An 18098-nucleotide genomic window follows, 5' to 3' on the forward strand; every position below is an offset into this window, starting at 1 on the left:
TGTACAGAGGAAATACTAAAATAAAACTGAGTAATTTGTATTTCAAATAATTAATTTAAATTATTTGCAAGCATAAATAAAAGTATCCATACATGCACGGATCCTTAGATACCAATAGTGGATGTGTAAACAAAAAGGCATATAAAGAATAAAATATTTGAAGAAATAATCAAGTGTTTGTAAGTAGGCAAAATAGCGAGTGATAATATAACTTAAAAATGTTTCGAAAATTAAATATTATTTAACTTTCTTAAAAAATATTAAAATATCCAACCTAAGCTGTGATAAGTCAAAAAAAAAAAATCCGCAGGTGCTGGGGAAGCTCGAAAATCTCAACACGGAAAAAAGTTTATAAAACTTTAATTTATTATATAATCATATAAATCATTCCATAGAAGAGAAACAATATGCAAATCATTTCCGTTTCAAAATCCGTCACCTAAACTTCTCAATAGTATACTTTATTTACCAGTAATTTTGGTCTCTACTAGGCCCATCATTTAAGATAGTTCATAAAGAAAATTCGATAATTTTGCAACACGTTCTGGAAGTGGAATAATGACATGTTTAAGTCTTACTAAGAAAACTTGCTTTATTTATTCTCTTATGCATAATTTTCAGTAATCAGTCATTAAGCATTAAATCAATTTTCAAATAACAAAATTCCAAAGAATTTGTTTATCAATAAAACTAACGGCACTCAAAAATAATGATCAAGATTTAAAAAAAAATTAATTATTCTAAACTTCGGGAACAATGCCAGATAAAAGATTAATGTAATGTTGACAAGGCATTTTATATACATATAGAACTAATTAAATAAAGACACTTCCTTCTTCGCCTATTAGAATGTCCCCCAATTTTTGATCATAAGAATAAAAATTCAAAGAATAATTAAAATTTAAAAAGATTAAAAATTCGTAAAATTAGGGTTATAATTATTTTCCCATATAACATCAACAAACTAGTTATACATAAGTTTTCATTGCTTAAAGTTATGAAAAAAAAAAAAAAAATCTTACAAGGAGTTTAACAAACTTTACATAAATAAACAAGGTTTCTATCTTGATTTTGATGGAGAAAAAAAATTGTATTTGCAAAACAATTTTAAAATAATATTCCACTTCTAGAATAATGTCAGAAGAAGGGTATGTAGAATAAAGATTATTCATGAATAATGTATACATACATAAATAATCTAATAAATACACTTCTTAACCAAATAGAAGCTATTTGGAAAAATATTCTAAATAAGATATAATACCTGCCAAATAAAAATAAAATTTTTTATAAGAAGGATAAAACGATCTTAGTGTTATCGTTATTTTTTTCCCATAATAACAAATTATTTATACATAACTTTTCATGGATTAAAATTTTGAAAATAAATTTCTTACAAGTTTAATATTTAACAACCCCCCCCCAAAAAAAAATTATAAGTATAATAATGATAATTATAAAATGAAAGAATAAAACGGAACAATCGGAAGGAATGACAAAGCGGTTTACATTATTTCAAGTTTTTAATAAAAATTTGAGTTAAACAATAAAAGATTCTTTCGCATTGGTCTCAGCCAATCGCAAAAGGAGAGGAATAGGCTCATTGTGACGTAAGAGGAGAGGGAGAGACAGAACCCGACTGTGCTCCAGTATACGGCTAGCTCTGGAGGACATCGTTTCACTTAATAACTCTTTGTTTCTACCAAATTGTAAGTCGTTTTAAATGCAAAATTTAGTGATATAGTACTAGGAAAACCCCTCAAATATAATAAATTTAGTTTGCATTAAACCTTTACTTTTAAATTAAAGACTAATAAAACAAAAATGAAAAAAAAAACCTCGCTGTTATAATAAACAAAACTTCCGGAAACAGTTATCTTCAGTACTTAGTTAAACGACGCAATTAAATTTCAAAAAGGTTTTTTTTATTCATGGTTAAAGGATAAAAGTCTAAAAATTGTGAGTAATGTGATTATTAACTATTTACTTTAAAGTATAAGTGAATCGAAAAGTTGTTTACAAAAATAAGACCAAAAGAATCCTCATTTCCAGGACCTAATCGAAATTAGGACAGGTGACGGGTACTGAGAAAAGTAAAAATCTTTGTACGTAATAAGTGAAATCCTAATTTAAAAAATCATTTATGAACCTGACTTTTATTATTATTATTGTTGTTGTTGAGTAACTTTTTAATATGAACAGAACATCTTCCGGTCCAAGATCGATGAGCGATAAGCATAACAAAACTTAACCTGTTTAATTAGTACCTTTGACATTCAAATAAGAACAGCTTGGCCAGCTTCCTCTTAACCTTAAAATACTTTTCCCATTTCAACAATTTAAACTCATGCCTACAATGAATCAAATCTATTTAATATTAATAAGAGAGAATTAACTATGCTGATGGTCCTGGGACAGGCTGACACCTAACAATTGGTGTTACGTTGTTCTACTTAACCTTCAGCCAGTTCCATCAACCTTTTGTACTCTTACCACAGGATTTGTATGTAGAAAAAAACATTTGACTACTTAAAAACACAACTACTTAAAAATTTGGACCTTATATAAATAAAATATTGACAGGAAATTAAACTAAACACGATAAAATACTGTAAATTCATCTTTAGTTAAATGGACTATGACAAAATGAAGACAGATTGAATTGACTATAATTACAAGAAGTAATAACGGAAAAACTTTTAAGTGAATTATAAATAAATACTGAGTGTATGAATATAAACTACTCCTGCAATATAAAAATCATAAATTATTTTTAAAATGTTAAAAAACTATTCTTAGAACTTTTTTTTATAACACAACTCTTTGAAGTACATAAACTATATTTTTTTGGAAACAAAGTGATAAACTCTTAATTTTTTTGTAACAAAAAAAATAGATATTTAAGAGTAGTAATTATGGGACCAATAATGGTCTATAATAGACTAGATTGGATTTTGTATAGAATAAATAAAACCTTAAAAATATTTACTTCACTTGGATTAATAATGGAGTACTTTGATAGCATATTTTGACCTATAATCAGATCTTCCTCGACAAACATCTATTGCATAACTGCGTGACCTTACTAATACCAAAAAAGAAAACAATTAATAATGATTTTTTTATTTTATTTAATAGATACAATTTTAAAAACTTTAGAAAAATAATTGATTTAGAAATATTCAACGGATAGTGTCAAGGGCTATATCGTTGAATCGTAAGTAAAATTAGGTAGCACTTATAAAAACTAAAATAAGTTGGAGCTAGTTCATTCAACAAAAATTACAATAAAACCGAAAAGTAATTAAAACTTAAAACAGCCAAAAGTTATTTATATGTAGATGATTCAATTTTATTAATCAATTTTAAAATTTTATTAATTCAAAAATTATTTAAGCAAAACAACCATGACCAAAACAATATAATAATCAAACTAAAATTAAAAATACCATCATCACTATTAATTAACCATATAAACAAATGTTTTACTAGTGAACATATAAACAAATGTTTCAAATTTTTAAATTAGGAGGGTACTAATGCTTATCAGATAGAAATGTATATATGTGAAAGGAGATTGTAATAAAATGTAATAAAATTCTCTCAGGTGGCAGGTTAATGGCTTGATATGGCTGTTTTTAAATTGTTGTTTTTATTGATACTGGCACATACAAATAATGCAAACAGAAGAAAAGATGTTTTAGAACCAATAAAATCTGATTACTTACGTCAAGAAGTTTTAACTAAAATTGGTGAACTATGGGAAGAAACGGGGCATCCAGAATGGCAATATCTGGCAAGAAGAAAACCTGGAGGACTCGATGGTCAACTAGTATCGGAATTTAAGATTTTATCCGATAAAATTGATAATATAAAACCTCCTAAAGTCTCAGAACGGATCATGGAAACATTGTGGGTCTGGAGTGTTTTAAATATTGAACTGGCAACCATTAATGGTAAATGGGTAATGTTTCGACAATCTCAAGCAAGACCAGATCCCCTTATTTATGGTGATTCATGGAAAGCTGTAGCAGAAACAACGCTCCATGATTCCCCATCTTCAAGCTCAGTAAAAAATTCTCTAGCCAGTTTACAGGATATGGTATTAGACAATGTCGAGGGTCACAAAGATGTTTTCACAATTGTCAATGAGGTACGTTAGTTTTATTTATCTTCTTTTTTTTAAATTCAAGAGCACATGAAAATTTAAATATAATTAAAGAACGTATGACAAAAAAAAATTCTGTTTTAATAAAATAACGACAAATAATCAAGAGTTAAAAGCCGATCTAAACATAAAAAATTTTGTAGGAAGCTGACGAACATATATGTGAAGCAGAAATGTCACCCCAGCAACTATTGTACAATTTATTTTCAATTCTACAGCTGTCTCAATTAAAAGCTTACACAATGATAAACTTTTCTTGGCTTTTACTTAGATTATATAATAAAGGTAACAAATTTTAATTATAAATAAAAAAAAAAAAAGTTCAAAAATCCATAAATGTTTTTTTAATAAAAAACAAAAGTAAATTCTACTGCCCCCTTAATTATTATTTTTTATTATCCACAAGGCAATTTCACAACGGAGGCAAAAATGCTTCATGATAATTACTTGGAAAGAATGTCCCAACAAGCTAATGCCCTAAAAGAAAGTATGAAGCGAGCAGATGCGTCCTTTTGGAGATGTGATCCAAGGATTCATGAAGAAGACAAAACGTATACTGAAGTTACTAAACTATTACAGGTAATACTACTTTTTTTATGATGTTACTAATTTATTATATAACTGATAAGAAACTTATGAATCATTTCAGGGATTTTTAGTAAACGAAGTAGATTTGAACAAAGAAGTAACTTGTCGTGAAGACTGCCCATTTTACAAGTATACAAAACAGTACACCTGTTATAAAGATAATTACTGTGCAAAACAGCCTAGGTGTAATGGTAATGTAGTCGATTGTCAATTTGTGGATTCTGACATGTGGGTTTGCCAGGCAGTGAGTATTTTGGTTTACTTCCATGCATGAATACCATTACAAAGAGGAAAAAAAATCATATAAAAATAAAAAATTAAATTTTGTTTACAGCCTTCACAGAGCTCCCGCCGATATGATTGGATCCGTTACGAAAATGGAAGAACTTTAGGTTCAATGGGATCGTGTAGCAGACCAATAGCCAAAGTTGATTCATGGTGGCGTTGGCTGTTCTGGCACTGTTCCTTTTGTATGTGTTATTGTGATGATCCAAACACCCATCAATCAGACCGTTATTTCAATCTAAGGGCAGTTACAAGTGATAAAGCTAATAATAAGTAAACATTCAATTTTATTTTTGTCCCTAAGCAACTTTTTTACGAAATAACAACTGAAGTTCAATTATTCATATTTTAGGGTTGTGACTGGGATAAGATTTACAAAAGTAAATCGCATTATTCATTTACAAGTACAAGAAGGAGAACTGCTACCATTAGGAGGAATTAATGAGACAACAATACAATGGAAACCTGTCGAAGATTATAATATAGATGATAAAGGAGTAACGGTAGGAGTTGATTACCATATGCTAACTTGGGAGGGAAGAGCAATCGACCTAGATGATATTAAGGTGCCTCAAGACTGTGTGGTAACTGGTAAGCTATCCAAATCTACTGTGGATTAAAAAATTTACCTTTTGATTTTAGTAACCTTTGTTTAGAAAAAAAAAAGTAAGCAGCATTAATCATTCATTAAAAGGATAATTAAACTGAAAATTTTGAAACCATTAATAAATGATTGATGTTCTAGGTGTAAAATTAAGACGGGTAGGTGGGCATTTGAATTTAGAAGTTGAAGGAGCACAATTCAATTTCACAACAGGAAAACTAATTCAGTCTGGTGAAAAGAGTTTCTGGTCAAGCAATGATAAAACAGATGTATCTGCAGTAAATCCAAGGTAATGATATCTATGTTAATTATTCACATTGTAAAGAAAATTTGAAGTTTACTATAAAACTAAACATCGTACTTAATAACCTCCATTTTGTTTCAGAACCCAACTAAAACTTAAAAAACCAGATATTCCAACAAGAACAGTTGGAGCTTCACATATTGATTCCAAGTCAGAGCAGTTTGTAGAATTTGGACCAACTGATCTTGACCTTGATGCCGGTCAGACAACAATACCATTCCTAGACACCCAATTGGTGGCACCCCAGCCACCAGTACCACTAGCAGGAATCGGCATATACCACAAAGGTCGAGACTACTCTGGTGGCTATATTGCGCCTAAAGTCATCACCTACGACTTTTCCAAACACATAATGGATCATTTTCCAGAAATCAATGAAGCCTCCTAGTTTCAGAATTTATAACAAACCAGCTTCTTAAATCTTAGAATACCTTGTATATTAGTCATTATATAAAATAAAAATAAGCAACTATAATGAATTAATTTGATTTGTTACCAGTGAAAAACATATTAAAAATAATTATTTTTTTTTTTAGTAGCTATATTTATGGTATTAAGTTGTTTAATGCGATGCTAATGACAGTAAAGCATATTAAAAATAAATATGATCATTTTTTTAGCAACTAAATTTATGATATTAAGTTGTTTAATGTGATGCTAGTTATAGCAAAGCTAAGCACTAATATATGATCTATAATAAGACTTGAATTACTATTAGGTTTATAATTTTTAAATTGTAAAAATAGAATCACATATCTAGTATTCTACAAATATACTGAAAAAACATAACAAACAAATAAAATAATATAAAATAGTTAATGTAAATGAGGCTTGTTCAAGTTAGAGGGAAGTCTTTTGCCAATTGGAAGACATTTATAATGAAGATACTCGTTAGGGATTTTGTAATAATTATCAAAAGTAGCTAGGTTAAGTTATTTATTGTTCTATGTCAGTTTTAAGTTTTTGTATTTAAATAATTCTATAATTTTAAGTATAATAATTATTATTATTCAAGTAAGGCTTTGTTTTGTACATTTCCCCAAAAAATGAAATTATATGAACCATTAAATTTTTATTATTTAATATTTATTAAATAATTTGTTTAACTAGATTTAATATAACTGGAATGCCTAATTCAGTTAAACTAATTCGAATAAATAAAATTAACAATATAATTTAAAACAATTACAGATGAAATTGAAAAAGAAAATTACATCAACACAGTTTTTTAAATTTGAACCAAAAAACTATATACAAAAGAAAAGAAAAAATTGTTTTCAATAAAAATTTGTACAGTTTTAATTCAATGTCCTTGTTATTCAAATGAAATTCATACTAAAAAAAAAATAAAGGAAAAAGAACAAAACAAAAGAAACTAATCATCTTAATACCTATCTAATACAGATAAAATTATCTCCCGACTTTCAATATTTCTAGTTGATTAGAGAATTGATATGAAACAATATTTGTAGAGATAAAACTTAGAAATAGTTTTATAAAATCAATTTAAATTTTAGCACTCACAATAAGAGAGTTATGACTGAAATTTGTACAAATGAATTGCTAATGTGTAATTTTTTCTTATTTCCAAGATCATTAATTAAATCTATGTCTAGATTGAAGTAGTTAATGATTTTTTCAGTATAAACAACAGAAAGCTTATTATTATTTTGTATAACAGTATACAAAATAAATTTAACTAATTAAAAAATAGATTCAAATGAAAACTAATGGTCAAACCCCCACCTGACAGAAGAGGAGGATCAAATTGCCCAGAGAATATTTTTGGTCACAAAAAGAGAGAAATTGATAATATTTTTTAAAACAGAGAGCAAAGTTGAAATATTTTTTAAAATTTAGTAACTTAAGAATTGGAAACCCCAAAGTATAGGGGGTTTTTTCCTACAGAGAGGGAAAGACAAATTTAAAAAAAAAAAAAAAATTAAGGCCTCAAATACATTGAATCTCACCATTACTAATATCATTGGTTGGTAATTAACCATACATTATGTAAAGATAACTAGCTAGTTTATCTTATAAATTAAATTATGAATAACTAATTAACAAATAAATTAAAATGGACACTAATGCTCAAACCCCTACCTAATAGAACAGGAGGAACAACTATCAAATTAGTGCTGGAATATTTTTGGTAATAAAAAGGGAGAAATGGATATAATTTTCATTTCATAAGGACCAGTTGTAATATTAATGAAGTCTGGCAATTAAAAAGAACTGGAACCCCCAAACGCAGAGAGGGACAGGCGAGAGCTTTGATTTATCCCTCAGTTATTTCTAGCTATATTGGTAACAAACACCAAGCTACAGGTCATTCAGGATCTATCCATTTAAATAACATATGTTCTTATTAATGATAATTTTTATTTGTTTTCATACCAATAAAAATACTCTACATCAAATGAATTTAATTTAGAAAACAAAAAATTATTACTAATAAATGTAAAAATTAACTTCATTAATTTAAGCTGAAATATCAGCGCAGATTAATGATTATATCAGAGGTTCCCAATCTTTTTCAGTTTGTGGCTCCCGAAATAATGATTTTTTTCTGCGACACCCTTAATACATCAGATTTTTTTCTAAATTCTAAACTTCCTTGAAAATTGCTGAACTGACAGTGTACTTTCCTGACCCCCACTCTCCCTAAAATCTATTTGATTTATGGTTGAATTGAGGTTGCGGTAATAGAATGAGTTAAGGTGTCACTTTAGTCCTAATATAATATTTCATAAATTTTTACAATTCTAAATCTAACCATACCATTAGAGTGTCACTATTCCTAAACTTACACATGCCTTTAAAATTTGTTTTTAGAATTAATTGACAAAAAGACATTTCAAAACATCAAACCTAATATTGTTGCCATGATGTCAAAACTTATCAATATAGTCCAAATTTGGCACCCAGTGAGAAACTTAGGCAAGAGGGCTCTGACAAGGAAGTGAAAAATCAGCTACAGACTCAGACTGGAATGCAAAGGACTAAATCTTCATTCATGATAAAGATGGTTATTATATCAAATCGATGCGGTACAAAAACAAATTATATAATTTTTTTTTTTAGTAGATAGATTTCTTTAAGTAGAATGTACTTATAAGTTTTCCTAGGTGCAATCAATTCTTGTAGTGATGGTTAAAAAAAAATTTTTAGAAAGTTTTATTAGTAGCAGTTATAGTAGCATAAAATGACTTACTTGAACTCTGAGCGGATGGACCATGATGAGCTGAAGAATTTTAGTAGGTGGTAGCACATCTTGAAGTGATCTTTCTTGATGATTGACAGCTTGACACATGAATACAGCCAAATATCGGTGAAGCGGCAAATGAAATGATACTTGATAATTTTCAACCTTAAAAAATATAACATAAATTAATTTAAAAGCGTCAATGAAATGTAAATAAATTTTCTTCATATTTCAAGATTAGTCACTCACAATGTTAGGCGTTGTCATTGTTATAGCATCGAACCAGTCTTGTAAAGTGTTGAGTGCTACGGTAAGTACTCTATGAGTAAGGTTGACTGTTCTTGAATCCCTAAGATGAGTGAGGAGGGCCCACATTGGATAAGCTGAAGCCTCAAGTTCTGCAGAAAAGGCTGCATAATAAGTATTTGGTTCAAACTCAACATGCTGTGACAGTTCCCTTTGATTTACATTCATTCCTAAAAAAAATAATAATAATAATCATAAAAATAATATAATAATTATTACATACACAATGACCTTAGAAGAAAATTTGTTTTTGTTGAACTAAGCTGGATTCCTAAATGAAAGTAGCACCTTATCTTCTTCTGAAGTAAACTTTCATTCCTAGCAATGGATGTGTTCAAAAACTGGAATTGTGTGAGAAGCGGCGGTTTTATTTGAATAGTTCGGACCAAACTGCTTATGACTTGGTTTATGTTAAACTTACAGACAGAATGACGATATAAACAAATGAAAATGGATTAAAAACTTGAAGAAATACTGTACCAGATACTAAAGGAAAAACAATACCTTAAGGCGATTGAACTGGGTGTGTTAAGTTGATGAGCTGTATAAGAAATGAATCATTAAAGAGAAGGACGTACTGAACCAATTAGTAAATGAGGCTGTAGATAAGAGGCTTTTAGATGGTAGATTTAATAATATTTAACACAAAACTGGCAAGAGACTCCTTAATATGCCTATATAATTGCCTGCCTAATGTAACAGAAATTTTTTATATATACACTTCAACTAACTTTAATCCAGCAATAGACCTAGCCTAAACCAAGATCTTTCAGGTCGCAGTTATCTGTCAGATCACGTTCTAGAAGAAATATCTCAGATATCTTTACTGCATTGCCATATGTAAGATAACAGTGGAAGGTATGATTAAGTATTACCATGTTAATCAGAGCTATCTATGATATTAAAGCTTGAAAAGTATATTAGGTTCTTTGAATCATAATTACTGGCAGAAGGTGATGAATAAGGAAGGAAGAGAAGTGCAGGCCTGCCCCTATGTAGTCAGGGAGTCTTAAAAATGTTCATTTATGATCTCTCAGATCAGCTGCAACTAATGCTGGGTTAACAGTATACTCAACATATTGTCATATTTGAGAAGTTTTTATTTTAATGGTTGCCATAAAAAAAAAGAAAGAAAAAGCAGAGAAGCTGCAAGTAAAAGGAATAAGCCTTGTAACTCAAACACATCATGTTAAATTTGTTGCTCTGAGATTTAACAGCTATTGTTATAATGCCATTACAGTGTAATTAAATAATAGAATATGAAGATTCATTGCAATGTATTCTATCTTCTTAGGCTTCATGAATAAAACAAACACCCTATTAAAAAAAAACTACATTTAGATTAATATCTATATAGAATCATTAGTTTCTTGTGAATATTCCAATATTATCATGATTCAAGAACTGGAAAAAGAAATAACACTGAGAAAGAGGAAGCTGAAATATAAAAGAAAGCAGATAAGCTTAACCATAATTTGTTATAAAGTTAAACAATTAATAGAACCATTTCATCAGTCAGAAAACATGGGTTTGATATAGAGCAACAGAGTATCATAACGTAATATCAGGTTTTCAGGGATGAAATTAAATTCAGAATTATTATTAATATTATCAAAATTATCATATGAAGAGAAAGAAGCTGCAGCCATCTATAGGCAAGCATACTAACAAAAAGCCTGCTAACCTGGAACCCAAAAGAACAAAGGTGACAAGAGAAGACCTGAGCTCAAGAGTGGATAAGTTTCTTTACATTTCATCATAAGTGAGTAAATTCACACCAACACCAAGCAGGAGTGAGAAGACAAGGAACAAACCAAGTAAGATCTTCAGAACACATTTCACAGAGAACTTCAATCTTTACATATATCCTTTCTAATTCACCAGTTCTTCCAAATAAAAATTGTTTTTTATATCAATATAAAATTCACATAGTAAATGTTAAAAGTTTTTACAAAGCAACATTATAACCTGTTTGGCATACACCTTATATTCAATTATTTCTTACTGTAGTATAAAGAATTAGAGGCTTCAATTTTATTTATAATGTTTAATTTATTTTATCACCTTAACAATTCAGTCCACATTACTTATTTTACCAGCAATAGCACTATATACTAAAAGAATTAATGTTCTGATCGAATACCCATAGATAGGGATTATATACATACACAAATAATACAGGGATACATTCACAAAATAAGTGATAAACACAAATATTCTTTACCTTGAAACATAGAAAGAAACGCAAACCATATCTCAAGCAAGTTGTCATCACTCATAAATTTAACAGCTACGGGCCTATGGGATAATACATTATTCAGATCTGAAACTAAAGGCCAGTAGCAATGTTCTTTCATAACTTGTGCTCCACAATTCACAACGTAATGGAAATTCTTATCTGGATCTGAAAAATTAAGAGAAAATTAAAATTAGTATTGCTTTATTGTATTCCTGCAATGTTACTAATTTTTTATACTGATAATATTTTTCCATGTATAGTCTAACAACACACACTACTAAATTAAATAGTCGCCATCATCACCTGATAACGAAATATCTGTCAATAATCAAATGACAGAATAATATATCACTAAATTATAGAAACAAACATCACTGTTTAGCTGAATTTTTTCACTGTTGTTTGTTTAAATTATCTGTTGAATTGTTTAAACATGTTTGAAAAGTAAATTGTTGTATCAAATTCTATCTATCATAAAGTATCTAACCAGATGTATTTAATCCAACCTTGCTAAATAACTGGTATATATAAAGCTGCTATTTACATAACATGTTAGGTGCAATTGGACTGCTGGATGAAACTTTCAAACTTATGAGATGGACCAACACTTTTGTTTGTGTTATTTGTATGAAGTATGCAAAAAAATATTATATTAACATCATTAATACTAAAATCCAGTTTAAGTAACTACGAGATCGCTGTCAGTCTAAGTGTCCATTTGGACCACTCTGAATGTTGTGACAACAGTTCTTGGCACAGCTTTGTGTGTTTCTTGAATGTAGTTAAATTAAAATTTTGTAGCCCCAATGTTATGAGTTAAGACTCAAGGTTTAACATAAAGTTCTCAGGGTAATAGTGGGCCCAAAGTAGGACCAGGAATTGGGGATTTGCAGAAGGAATACGAATAAGGAATTAATATCAGATACAAATCAATTGATCAGGCTTGATATGAAAGTGAAGAGGTTAAATGGGCAGGAAATGTGGTAAGAAGCCAACCAACAGGCCCTCTCTTCCTAACCATGAATGCCTCAATAATAGGAACCAGACCAAGAGGTAGGCCGAAACTTAGATGGGTGGAAAGGATCAAGCAGAACATCATTAAACACTTCATAATAAACTGAAAGGCCATCGCCCAAGACAGGCAGAGGTGGAGGCAGCTAAGGATCAATAAAGTGTATAGGCCAATAGAAAACGAAAAAATGTTCAGAGTATTAGTATTTATTAGGTATAATAAGAGTGGAATAAATCATTGAGCTCCATGGAACCAATATACGAAAATTCCATACTTTTAAGTTGGGCCAATATTTTTTTTTAATTTGAATAAAATATGATAAAGAACATTAACATATTAAATTGAGTCATAAATCTCTGATTTATGATCAACATAACTATAATTTTTAGTGAGCCAAAAACACATTCAGTAACCACAAAGAAAGTCCCAAAAAATAGCCATAACTTAGAAAAATGTTAACATAATATTCCAGAAGTGTTAAGAGCGTCCTCTCTAATATGCTCATATTATACAGCGAGAGATTAATAGGTTTGTTTTACTAACAACCAAAAGCTTAAAATGCGATGCTGTTCACCCCTTTACCTCTCCTTCCATCGTAAATATTTCATTACATCCTTCCCCTACCAAATTATTCAATCCTGCCGTCCATCATAAAACTCTGATATACTTCAATTTAAATCCTCAGTACATTCCCGCAACACATGCTCATGGCCTTCAGACTTATATGTAGCTGCCCATTGAACCGCTGCCTTTCTTCATTTGTTCCTCTTCCCAATGGAATTCTATTTCCTCCTTCATTCTTTGTTGTATTACCCTTCCAATCTTCAAATCCCATATTTTCAACCACTTTCTGTCCTCCCGATTCCGGAAGAATAACAATTAAAAGTTTCAAATAAGATATAGATAGATGGAGGGAGAAATAATATTTAACATAAATTTTATTGGAATTTTAAAAATATTTATAAAAAAATCTATAAGCATATATATGTATATGAATGTGTGCATGTGAATACGTATGCATATTCACATAATTATCGCTACTTCATTATTATGCATTTAAGATTTATTATTTGTTAGAGGATTTATTTTATTTCATTACATTTATGTTGGTTTATTTATTTTCTGAATTTGATAATTTTTATTTTTATTTAAACTTGTAAATAAATATATCAACAGTAATTGTACCTTTTTGTTTAACATTTTTAGTTTACTTGTATTTGATTCTTTTTCATTCTTGAATTTTTTTTCTTTTTTTATTCGAAGTTAGTCACCTAATGATATAGTTTTATTTTATCTGTTCTATTTTTACTTTATATATTCTGTTAATTGTTATTTACTTTATATCTTTTCAAATTCATAATTATAATTACACTTATAATGGTTTATAATTTTATTTCTATTTTACTCTAAGGCTCTAAAGCCTTATTCTGACACCTGGAATATTCTAAAGAGATCAGTCCCAAGAAAAATAAAGAATATTATTATTAATTAAGAGCAATATTTTAGGATTTTTCTTTGATCCTTGAAATACTATCTTTGATTAAAACAAGCAATTTTAACAATTAAATTTTTTTCTTAAAACATTATAAAATAAGAACACATAATCTAAATAAAATTATAGCTATAAACTACCTACCATGAAGCATACTTGGAACTAGAATTTTAATCATCATATATTTGAGTGATATAACCATCACGTGGAGGAGACTAAGACGCTCAGACATTCGAAGAGCCAATGCTTCATTAGAAAATAGCTGGACGGAAACATGTACGACTCTATTTGAAAGAGTGTCAGGATCGTTTGACTTTTCAAGCATCATCGAAATACGAGAATAATGAAGAACAAAGGCTTGCGTCAAAGCTTCCTGTAAAAAGAAAATAATTTATTACATAATACCATTATCAATTAAATAGTGGAACTGTAGGAAATCAGTTATAAAAACTATGAGTAGCAATATCTTAAACATGATTCGACAAGAAATTATAACTAAACAGACAATTAAAATGAGTCAACTGATAGTAAATGACTATTATCTTTCAGTAATTAACATCAGTACAGTTTATGTTGATACAATATAATAACAGTTAACATAACATAATAATAGTTTCTGTTATGTTATTTTCATTGCCTATATTCCCATTTGATGTGCTCAGGCAAAATGAAGATAAGCCTGAGTTAGCATGGAGCACTAATTCAATCTAGTTCTATCTAGTTTCTTCTATGCTATCTTTCCATACCAAAATCAATTTCTAACCAACTCTTCTCACTGTATGTCTGTAGCTAGCTTGTAACAGAAGGCGAGAGTATAAACATGGATACAATAGCGATCAAATAGGTTTATGTTGATGGCTCAGAAACTGATCTATTGTTTTCCCAAGAATTCTCCACTTGGGCATCACTATCCTAAATATCAATGTATGAAACAGCGACTATTATAAAATCGTTAAACACAATTTATAATGAATAAAAATATCCTACAACCAAGAGCACTACTTCAAGTTGATATCATAACTATAATGGAAAGTTTAAAATAATTTATAAACAAAAACATATCTAAATTACATAAGCAATATCTGTGATAATACCGATGATCCAATTTTGATGAACTTTTTTTTCTAGTTTAGGTAATTTTATTACTTAGCAGATAGAGATTCACGTAATTTACCATAAAATATATATATTTTTAGTTGAGCCCAAATAAATTTTCTTCATTTCATAACTTTTTTCACTTCATTTTCATGAGGATTTATGCTATATATGAAAAGTTAAGGGTCTTTATGTAGATGACCTTAAGTAAGTTCCATTAAAATTGTTATAGCCATTTTGGCACCACAGTTTACATTAAAACAGGTTTAACAGCAGGTATTGCACATAGGGAATGTTATTTGGTAAACAGCTATCAGGAGGCTATAATCCTCCTGATTCCCTGGCAATCTTAGCAGAGCTGTGAGGTGGCTTATTTCCGCCTAGTGACAGGAACTTCTCCAAAAATAATTTATTTTTTTCAATTAGGGGTCTTTAAAATGGATACATCCGTTCAAAAGTGCAAATTGAAAATTAGACTTGATTAAAATACTCTCCTTACCTGAGTAATAAGGAAATTAAATAAAAATCAAATTCAAATTCAGAATCAGATCATTTTCTGTATAAAAATGGAAAGAAATGAGTTCATTATTGAAAAAGTTTAAGGATAAATATGTCAAACTTAGAATATATTTAATTGATTCTTTCTGCAAAGTACAAACTAGTCATAGAAGACAAAAGAGGAAACATTAACCAGGCTTACCTTATAGTCAGGATCTGGCAGCATGTTCAATAGTAAACAAACTACTTTTTGAGGAAACTCAAACTTAACAGTCCAAAATACGAGCTCCTCTAGGAACGTTCTATGTACTAATACTTCTTGGAGGGCAGCAATGTCTAAAACAAAACAAATAATTTTGTTTGATTACAATGCTATGTTGTCATGAAAATAAATTATTGAATAATTTTGAGTTGATCTGAAAACATAAAATAAAAAATCCTTGCAATACATTAAAAATAAATGAATTTATTTATTTAGTTCTCATGATGATGTGAGATTGAGCCTAGTAGGTGAAAAAAATAACATTAGCAATAATTTTATCAAATACTAATAATAAGATTTATCTGATTTAGGAAAATTTGAATACAACTAAATCCTGGACAAATAAGTCTTTTCATAGTTTATTTATTTCTGTTTATACTGCTGTGATGGGAGACTAAATAATGTTTTTATTAACCAAGGAAAAACATAATGTAAGCATCTACTACATACCAAAGTACAAAACTGCCTACGGGCGACTTATGTAAAGTCACTTAAGATGGATTGTCATAAATCTGAGCTTAGAACTGCAACGCTAAAACCTATTCATGAGGAATACCTCATAGAACAATAGAGGCTTCACATTTATATAGATGGGCCTGCACCTGAGCGGGTGTTTATTCAAGTTACTTTCAACTGTCATACCATTTCAGAGCTGGATGCGACAATTATCACAGGGAAATGTACCTTATTTACCTTGCAATGGAAGCCATGATAGACAGAGATGAAAACACCATAATCTCCAGCGATTCTAAAGCCATTGTACAGAAATTACCAACATCAGAGATTTCAGAGTTACCCATTGAAAAAAGTCTAGGAACAGGAAGCAGCTGTCCAGAGAAAAAGATGCAGGATTATAACTCTGCAATGTATACTAGGCCATGCTGGTATACATGGCAATGAACCAGCTGACAAATTGGCAACATTCGGTTGTGCACAGAATCTGGCTGTTAGACAACTATCTTATAGAACAACAAGAATGTATTATATGCTCTTGCTATAAGGACAGGACAAAGGTCAAACACAAAGTCCAAGTGGAAGGTGAGAAGTGGGAGAACCTGTTGAATAAGAATGAATGATTCCCTGGCAATCTTAGCAGGGCTGAGGGGTGGCTTGTTTCCGCCTAGTGACAGGAACTTCTCCAAAAATACCTCCTCCAGACAGACCTGGATGAGAACCATATTTCAACATTTATATGCTTAAGAAATACAAAACAAGATGGAAATGAATTAAAATCAAAAAGCAACTTGTATTGGGCAATGAGAGAGAGAGGCAGTCTACTTACTGTGGCTTAGGATAAAAGTTTATAATAATAAGTAAAAACCATTCACTTATTTATATTTCAAAGAGAGAAAAGGTAATAAAAAATTTGTTCAAAAAAGTCATCAGTGCTGACATATCTACATTGAGTGTTGAGGACGAAAAATGAAGAATTTATTGAATCAAAAATAACAATAGCTCACATAAATTGTACTTAGAATTAAGAATATTAACCTAAATAATTTTAAGCAAAAATAAAAATAAATGTTCTAATTTCAAAGATTCTTCACAATATTTAAATGATATTAATATACCTATTTCTCAATTTAAGTATTTAATTGACATCAATTAAATCATCAAAAAAATCAAAATGATCTAATAATTATAATTTGTGAAAACATAACACTTATTATCTCCTAATGTAAATTAGCCTTACTTCATTTTCATGTAACTAGAATTAAAGTTAGTAAATAGTTTAAAACTATAGAAAAATAATAATAATAATAAAAATAAAGAATCAAAGATATCATAAATGCTGAATGAATGAATGATATAATTCCAAAACTTTCAAATTACATTTGGTCATAAAGCATGGTCATTGACAAAACAAAAGCTTTTAAAATGTTAATATGCCTGTTAATTACGATGTTGTATGTTCAAACAGAAGTAACACTGTAACTTAATATCAACATTATTCTCTAAAGAAAAATTTATGAGATCAGCCTTAAAAAAGTCAGTGATGCCAAAAACTTCAATTCTAAAAAAAATTCAATTACCATGTTT

At 29.3% G+C, this 18098-nt stretch overlaps 2 protein-coding genes across 7 annotated transcripts in view; one reads left to right on the forward strand and one right to left on the reverse strand.

Annotated features, from left to right (window-relative positions):
• Positions 1-6428, forward strand: part of orion — a 10549-nt gene extending 4121 nt beyond the window's left edge. The window contains exons 1-9 of one of the 2 annotated variants that reach the window (XM_014434329.2): positions 1634-1709; positions 3608-4153; positions 4312-4453; positions 4575-4747; positions 4818-5000; positions 5091-5314; positions 5394-5632; positions 5787-5934; positions 6031-6428. In XM_014434329.2, coding sequence (XP_014289815.1) covers positions 3629-4153; positions 4312-4453; positions 4575-4747; positions 4818-5000; positions 5091-5314; positions 5394-5632; positions 5787-5934; positions 6031-6337 — 1941 coding nt within the window. In that variant the 5' untranslated portion in view covers positions 1634-1709; positions 3608-3628 and the 3' untranslated portion in view covers positions 6338-6428. Of the gene's footprint in view, positions 1-1633; positions 1710-3607; positions 4154-4311; positions 4454-4574; positions 4748-4817; positions 5001-5090; positions 5315-5393; positions 5633-5786; positions 5935-6030 lie in introns of those variants that run through there. The other variant, XM_014434328.2, reaches the window with a different exon arrangement.
• Ubr3 (Ubr3 ubiquitin ligase) overlaps positions 1-18098 on the reverse strand; it is an 89381-nt gene that overhangs the window by 58925 nt on the left and 12358 nt on the right. For all 5 annotated transcript variants that reach the window (XM_067052677.1, XM_067052679.1, XM_067052678.1 and 2 more), the window contains 5 exons: positions 15999-16132; positions 14348-14576; positions 11685-11864; positions 9404-9630; positions 9164-9319 (listed from right to left, as the gene is read on the reverse strand). In XM_067052677.1, the coding sequence (XP_066908778.1) occupies positions 9164-9319; positions 9404-9630; positions 11685-11864; positions 14348-14576; positions 15999-16132 (926 nt within the window). The remainder of the gene's footprint in view (positions 1-9163; positions 9320-9403; positions 9631-11684; positions 11865-14347; positions 14577-15998; positions 16133-18098) is intronic.

This window comes from Halyomorpha halys, unplaced genomic scaffold (assembly GCF_000696795.3).
Source record: "Halyomorpha halys isolate HHAL.00 unplaced genomic scaffold, Hhal_1.1 Scaffold1348.1, whole genome shotgun sequence".
Taxonomy (NCBI): Eukaryota; Metazoa; Arthropoda; class Insecta; order Hemiptera; family Pentatomidae; genus Halyomorpha; species Halyomorpha halys.